Raw genomic sequence first — 8,595 nt, 5'->3', positions numbered from 1 at the left:
ATACACACAACAACAGTAATAACATCATCGACAATAACTCCATCATCAACAACAACAACAGCAACAGAAACAGCTGAGTGATCTACACGCCGACAGATCGGGTCGGGATTCGAACCACTCCCCACAGATTCGTGGCTCAGCACGCTAACCACTGCACCACGAAGGCGTTAATGAAGGAAGGTAGGGACGGAAAGAGTTTGGAGTATTGGAGTGGGAAGGGATGTGTTGGAAGTAGGGAGTGGGGGTGGAGGGCCGGGCTGGTGACTGTGTGGTTGGGGTGAGGGGGGTATGGGGGGTTAGGGGAGTAGAGATGAGGGATGATTGGGTGGAGGGTTTTTTATGAGATGGAGAGAAATTAGAGGGGGAGGAGGAGTGGAGTATGGTGGTGGTGGAGGGGAAATTCCGGGTGGGGGAGGGAGGGATGAGGGATGAGTGGGTGGGGGTATTTTGGGGGGTTGGAGAGAGCTGGAGGAGAAGGAGAGGGGGAGGGAGGAGTGGTTTATGGTGGTGGTGAGGGGAATGTTCGGAGTGAGGGAGTCGGGTAGAGGGGGTGGAGGAGATTGAAGTAAAGTATGTTTGAATGTTATATAATAAGTGAAAATAACTCTTAGGTGACGACGACGCTCATTTCACTACGCGTGGACAAACATGGGACACACACACACACACACACACACCTGCATGCCTTGGACGATTCTCACAGGGCAGGTCACGGGCACAGCGTCGGGCCTGAGGGTGAACTTGTACTGCGCAGCGTCGCGAAGAAACTTGCGCATGTGCTGTACCGAGAGCTTGCACCTCAGGAACATGGAGATAATCCATATCAAGGGGCATCGCCTGTGCCGCGGAGGGAGGATCTGCGTGATGTTGAACACGGGCGAACACAGCACCAGGCCACACACCCGTTCGGGATGCCCCAGGGCGAGCTGTAGCGCCACCTGTCGGCAAGGGAAATGGTGGACAGGGTGCGTGGGCGGCTGTGGAGATTGGGCCAACTCTACCGTGATTACCTATCCCCATTCTCTGTACATATATGCACACACCTCCCCTCTCCCCGCCCCCCAGGAAACGCACCGTGACGCCGATGGAGAAGCCTACAAGCACCAACCGCCTCCCACGAGCAAGCCGCGGCATGTGTTTCGCGTCGTCCAGCCATAGCGAGATCAGGTTCCACGGCTTACAGTGTTCCTCGACCACAGATGATCCCAAATACGTGTAGTCAAAGCTGAAGCAACAAACCTGCCATTACATCCCAAGACAGGGCGGCACAATAATCCTCTCTCCTATCAACTAGAAGCAAAATAAAACTAGTAAAGTGATGAATTATGTTTGCTATATACAATCTCGTAATATCATTCCTGTTTGAAGTTTTGCTTCAGATAATATTCAGCATGGATGTGGCATCGCTTCTAGAACCCAGGAGAAAAGTCACATGGAGGGAAAAGCATTACGGGACAGTTGAATGGGACGTGTTACAACAGAAATAGCGCCAGTAGACCAGTGAGGGTATTCGTTCACTCCCCCCCCCCCCCCACACACACACACACCATACACAGTTATCATGCTCGCCTCACAAATGAAAAGTTCCGTGTTCGATTCCAGGATTAAGTGAAGACGGATGGGCAGTCTTAATCCGTGCCCCATGTCTACCCAGCAGTGAGTGGGTACCGGGGGGTGTCGGTCGGGGGTTGTGTCCCGCTTCCCGGGTTTGTGTGTGTGTGTGTGTGTGTGTGTGTGTGCGCGATGTGAGGTTCTAGGTGTACCCACAGAACCGTCAGCGGAGCTCTAAAGCTCACCCGGGGAGGTTACTGGCTATAGGGATCGCGGGTCCAGCACGTGATCATATCTTGGTGAGCGACACAAACACCCGGTTTACCTGTCTTGGCCCTGCAAGGTGATGATATGGCCTCTGGCGCTTCGTGGGGGCCGCGGTCAAGATTAATACTTCGTTTCTTGATCCAATCAGTTTGTCAGACCTCCATTATTCCCTTTATTCTTACGCCTTACGTGTGTCATAGCTAAGACGTGATAATTTGTAGTATTTCTAATCGTCCGACTCTACTTACTGAACTCTGTTTAACAATGGTAACATCAATAATAAACTTTCCTTCATTCCAAAATATATCTTAGAACTATAGTCGAAAACAGAACGAAAATTAAGACGTAAAAACATTATTTTTTTTACCTATCTGATAGCAATAGTAATAATAATAATAATAATAATAATAATAATAATAATAATAATAATAATAATAATAATAATAATAATAATAATAATAATAATAATAATAATAATAATAATAATAATAATAATAATAATAATAATAATAATAATAATGATAATAATAATAATAATAATAATAATAATAATAATAATAATAATAATAATAATAATAATAATAATAATAATAATAATAATAATAATAATAATAATAATAATAATAATAATAATAATAATAATAATAATAATAATAATAATAATAATAATAATAATAATAATAATAATAATAATAATAATAATAATAATAATAATAATAATAATAATAATAATAATAATAATAATAATAATAATATTATGATAATGATAATGATGATAAAAATAATAATAATAATAATAATAACAATAATAATAATAATAATAATAATAATAATAATAATAATAATAATAATAATAATAATAATAATAATAATAATAATCATGATAATGATAATAATAATAATAATAATAATAATAATAATAATAATAATAATAATAATAATAATAATAATAATAATAATAATAATAATAATAATAATAATAATAATAATAATAATAATAATAATAATAATAATAATAATAATAATAATAATAATAATAATAATAATAATAATAATAATAATAATAATAATAATAATAATAATAATAATAATAATAATAATAATAATAATAATAATAATAATAACTTTTTGCTTGAATTCAGAATATATTTTCGAGCTATGGTTAAAAAGGGTGATCAAAAGTTGAGTCGCAAAAACAATCATTCTTTTTCCTACCTAAGAAATGGCAGGCCGTGTGTCAGGGCGAACGAGCGCAGAACCTTGGCCCGACTGCCACTCATGCTGCCTCCCATGCCGGGCACCAGGAAGAGGCCCACCGCTACCCCGCCGCTGCCCGCTGAACAATGGTACCTCACCGCGCGGCGCCCGAACTGGTTGTCTATCTGTGGGCAGGGAGGAGCGAGGGGGGTGAACTGGATGTTTCTTTGTATTGCAGTGTCACTGGATATCACTAAACACTAATGCCTCTCTTCAGCTACTCAGGGGCAAATTCTCTCTCTCTCTCTCTCTCTCTCTCTCTCTCTCCGTTTCTATAATTAAAGGAACGAAAAGAAAGTTCACAGAGAAGCAACTGTTAAGTATGTGGTAAGATTTTTGGTAAATGACTATTGAGACAAATATAAGTACTTACCACCACAAGAATTAGACCCGTAGCAAATAGGATACCCAAAATGCTAAACATTTTCAAAGTTATATCATCTATTTTTTTTTTTCAGTTTATCTAAAATAATATCCTCTCGTATTACTGAGTCCAGTAAATCTGATAAATAAACTTAATTTATATTAAGGATAAATATGGACGCACACTGAGATTGCCAATGGTGCCCCAAAAGAATGAAACACCCTTGTTGTAGGGGACGCAATATGTTTAGACAAATCATTTCGTGTTTCTCTTATATTGGGTCTTGTTATAACATCATATTCATGAGATTCTTCTTTAGTATGAGATGGTTTATATCTGCGTTAAATCATTATTTACTTCAAATATAAATTACTTGAAAAGGTGGTATAAACTTGTCACATCCATGTCATGATATACCCATGACATGAATATGAGAAGTGAAAGATAACTTATATATTACTGATTTTTTTTTAAACTTTTGTTTCACCGAGCTGTGACAAGTATATTTGCAACCTACAATCATTGCTGCGTTCAATGGTGTCAAGTAAATTTGTCTGTCTTGTATAAAAGGTGAGCTAAGGTGACTGATATAAAAACGTAACACCAAGGGCACATGCGAGCGAATGTCACCACCACGTGAGCCGAGAGAGAAAGCCCCAGATGAGCAGTCGGTTCGAACAGACTATAGTGTGCACAGAATTTGCCATTTTTTTTACCCTACCTTTTCGTTTTTAAAGTGCTTTTAAGTTAAATGTTATCCCTGACTTACCTGCTAATGCTGACATCTCATCTAAACCTCAAATTCAGCTTTATCTCACAATGAATATAATGCATTTCGCAGGCAATGGGTTTCTCCGAAAGAAAGAAAAACTTTGTATTATGTTAAATATTTGTTCGTCTAAATTTACACTGGCAGAGTAGCCATCCCTTTACTACTTTTTTTTAATCGTATCCGAAATATATTTATTAGTTTGTCATGATCAACAAAGCTTCCTTATATATTCATCAGGCTGTCGCAACAGACCGATGAGACACGCCTGTCCTCGTCGACAGACCGACTTGGTCGGCTCGGCTGACGTCAGCCGATAAAGTCGGTTTGTCGGCACCCTGCTACGCCGTTGGCCGCAGTTGGCAAAGGCCCGTGCTCCCCCTACAGGGAGGGAGCAATCTTTGAACAACAGACCGATCTTACTCTTAATATGTTTGGCTGCCATGACAAACAGATCTTTCTCTAAATACCTTTTAGGCTATCATTACATACTGTTATTACCATTAATATTAAATAAGCCTGTCATGACCAATAGATATTACCGAAAATACTTTATAAGACTTATGACAAGCAGATCCTATCAATGTGCCGAAATGTTATTCATATATTTTTTTCCTTATCGTCCGCTAAATACAACATTAGGTTTCCATACAACTTTGTTTAGTATGCTTGTAACCAATGTCGGTCTACTATCTTTTACTCAAATCCACCCTCCCCCCCAAAAATTATCATCATAATTTCACAACTTACGTTTCTTTGCTCACATTTCGCCATATTTTGTCATGTTTACATATGTACAATTATATATTTGTATAGTAAAAATACTTGATCAAAGAGGCATATGAATTTTGTATATGTCTTTAAGAATATTCTCATTCTTTTCACCTTGATGATTGTCCAGCAGCTTTCTCATTAACTCTTTGCCTACCTCTTTGTTTAAGTATATATGGGGAGGCGATGGCCGAGTGGTCAGCATGCGGGCGTGGTGAGCCCGTGGACCTAGGTTCGAGTCCCGCCTCAACACGATGATATTTCTAGTCATCGCCGAGTGGTGGAAAATTACCCACATGCTACCCAGATCTTCAATCAACCCTAATTTCAGCGACTCCCTTTAAGTGGAGCACCGGGGGGCAGCATGCTCCCGGCAGAGTCATATCACGGCAGCCACTATTAATAAAATTCGCCTGCGGCACTAACGGGCTGGGGCCGTGCAAGAAGCCCCTCAAGAGAGCCTACCGTAGCTACGGGAAACACCTAAAAAAAGTCCTTCCCTCCTGATGGTCATCCAACAAGTGATTTATTTACCCTTTTTATTTTTTTTTATAAGGAACGCACTCCACTGATTATTTTCTGCTTCATATTCATCAGAGTGAAGCTGTCGTAATATTTGTTAGTAATTTTAACATGAATGGACCGTGTCAAAGCATGAGCATGAATAGCAAGCTAACAACACGCACACACACAAAAAAAAAAAAAAAAAAAATGCTAGCATAATTTGTCCCGTCAACACCAGAACCTTGTAATACAGTCAAGTAATGCAACATAATATAAAATCAGCCTTAGTTTATATGCTATTGCTATGTGCACAAACTTGCAGTTTTATTTCAGAACAACCACCATAATCTGACTTATGACTGAACGAGTTAGCGAAATTGGTGTTGTGTGTGACGATTGATTAACTACCATACTCGTAACGAACTAAAAAAAAAATAAGCTTACCATTTCTTTCTGCACGTCCAATACACAGGGGTCATTTGAGTGCTTCACATCTTCAGGCATTTTCGTTTAGGCAAACAATATTTTCAAGACGATAAGCTACACAGCATGGCATGTGTCGGCGCTGCTGTTGAACCACTGCCGCGCCGCTGTAGCAGGATAAAGGGGATGCCAGGATGAAAGGGGACGTGGTTGTGTGCATGCTGTCAACTCAATACACGTGTGACACACACACACACACACACACACACACACACACACACACACACACACACTGACACACACACACACACACACACACACACACACACACACACACTCGCTCGTAGAGGAGGGTGGCTTTCCTTAGAGCACTACCAGGGCAAGGGCTTAGTAGCCTCCTATACAAGTATTCAGACTCAGCTATGAAGTCCATTTCAATGGGGCCCGTTCAGGGAATCCACTGGTGCACAGCCCTGTCAAACCTAGCCAGAATTAGCAGAATAAAGGACAGACGTCGACTCCTCCTCCGTCACATTGTAAATAAGTTCTTCCATTTATGGAGCACACGAGAACGAGTCCGAGTAACAATCAGTAATTGCCATCGCGGGTGAAGATCTGGGAGGAAGGAGTGTTCTTGATCGCAGACAAAGTTGGAGAGCAACGTTGTCACATATGTTATGTATAAAAGTTATTGTTATCATTCTGAAAAGCGACACATTCATAGCACTATATAGCCTTATGTAGTGTATAGATAATACCTAATACACAAATCCAAATAGTAGCTAAACAGCTGACAAATCAGTGAGTGATGTATTGGGGTGATGCAACAAGGCTGGGGAGAGGCTGGGACACCACCCAAACGAACTTGTTTTTGTCGGACACTTAACTAATTCCATTCGTTTATTATAACATCATCACTCTTCCCACGACTGTGTGGTGAAAGAAAAGTAAAAGTACGACGTTCTAAACTCCACAAATACGTCTTAGTTTTTTTTGTTTTTTTTTTTTTCAAGAGTAGGCTATTTATATTTATTTTGCAATAGCCTACTACTATATTTATTGTTGTAATTATATGTCGTCCAGCATCATATGCTCAAATGAACCGTGCTGTACAATATAAAACAGCAATACAAAGTATGGTATAATGGTAGACATAATGAGCAGCCAACAAGATTTCCTTTTCTGAGCAAAATAATACAAATATGCTGGGTGTTTCTGAAAACGTCCTCACTGTTGTCTTGAACACCCAATTGCTCGGCATCCGTTGCAGTAAAAGTAAAAAAAACACAACTTTTACTTGTTCAAATACTTACAACGGCCGAAAGGGGAATTACCGACCCGCGGTGGTCCGCCTCACCCGACCAAACCTTCCGAGGCAGGAGGAGAGAGAGAGAGAGAGAGAGAGAGAGAGAGAGAGAGAGAGAGAGAGAGAGAGAGAGAGAGAGAGAGAGAGAGAGAGAGAGAGAGAGAGAGAGTGTGTGTCTCACAAGAAAATTTGACTACACCTGTTTAGGACTCATCACTGCTCTCCATAGTGAACACAATATGCATAATAACGACAATAGTATACCTAAAACTCAAGATTTCAAGACTTCTTACCTTGGATCGCTTCCGTAGATGCACGCAAACACTTATAACTCCGCACCGTAGCAAGGCTCCCGGGTGACCGACGCGAGCACGGCCCAAGAGAGTGCGACATACCACAGTCTACATACGTACACACACAGTCAGCCAGCCAGACCGGACAACCCTTTGCCCGCGCATGGGGGGGTGGGGGTAGTGACGTCACGCACGCCGAGACTTTTACTCACCTCACCTGCTCCGCACGATGACACATTCTCATAAATACTTCTGTAGTTCGCTTACATTATCTTCCAACTATAATTTGACAACTGCATTCCATTCAGGAGACATGCCTTTATGAAATGTAATCGTTTATAACAGTATTCCTTTAAATACTTACTCAGGAAATAGCTATAAATAAATATTGTTATAAACATCGGAGCACAGCTTTCAATTCAACTCACCGAAACGTCTTTATTATTGCTTATTGCTATTTTTTCCCTGAGTATCGAAAGTTCTGCATTCACTGCATTCACATAAGTGATTTCTCAGTATATTAATATTGGCCTATGTTTTGTCTTGGTGGGTAGAAATAACCGCGCCTTTTTACCCGAGACACACCCTTTTCCCCGGGGAATTGACCTGACTGCGACCTCACAGCAGCTGTGGTTTGTTTTCCTAGATACACATTTTTGACCTGACGACCTCACCGCAGCTGCGTACTTTGTTATCGTCTTAACGCGCCTAATTGTTTCCGTCTTGCCTCGCCCATATCTTCACCATGACGTCCTCGCGTTGTTCTGGGTGTGGCCTTCGCATGGCCAAGCAGTACTTTCTTTCCAAGGACGTTTGTAGGTTCTGCGTTAAGACTCAGAAGGATGATCAGAGGATCATAGAGTTAGAGAATAGGGTTACGACTCTCGCCGCCCAGGTACACTTACTGGTTAGTGCAGCAGCAACAAGCCCCGCCTCCTCCTCCTCCCCTTCCTCTTCCTCTTCTTCCTCGTCCTCCTCCCCTTCCTCTTCCTCTTCTTCCTCGTCCTCCTCCCTCTAGTATTGTCTTCAACCACACAGCAGCCCCTCCCATCCTCCTCCTCCTCCTCGACCATCTCCGATCTCCTGCTTC

The 8,595-nt window shown here is 41.0% G+C and overlaps 1 protein-coding gene across 1 annotated transcript in view; it reads right to left on the bottom strand.

Annotated features, from left to right (window-relative positions):
- LOC126996989 (palmitoyl-protein thioesterase ABHD10, mitochondrial-like) overlaps positions 1-7,673 on the bottom strand; it is an 8,362-nt gene extending 689 nt beyond the window's left edge. The window contains exons 1-5 of the mRNA XM_050858045.1: positions 7,506-7,673; positions 5,928-6,073; positions 3,034-3,200; positions 1,075-1,225; positions 678-938 (exon numbers count right to left, since the gene is read on the bottom strand). Coding sequence (XP_050714002.1) covers positions 678-938; positions 1,075-1,225; positions 3,034-3,200; positions 5,928-5,987 — 639 coding nt within the window. The 5' untranslated portion in view covers positions 5,988-6,073; positions 7,506-7,673. The remainder of the gene's footprint in view (positions 1-677; positions 939-1,074; positions 1,226-3,033; positions 3,201-5,927; positions 6,074-7,505) is intronic.
- Between the last annotated feature and the right edge of the window lie 922 nt (positions 7,674-8,595).

Source organism: Eriocheir sinensis, chromosome 1, assembly GCF_024679095.1.
Source record: "Eriocheir sinensis breed Jianghai 21 chromosome 1, ASM2467909v1, whole genome shotgun sequence".
Lineage (NCBI taxonomy): Eukaryota > Metazoa > Arthropoda > Malacostraca > Decapoda > Varunidae > Eriocheir > Eriocheir sinensis.
The sequence above is the reverse complement of the archived record's forward strand: the minus strand, read 5'-3'. Positions and strand labels throughout refer to the sequence as shown.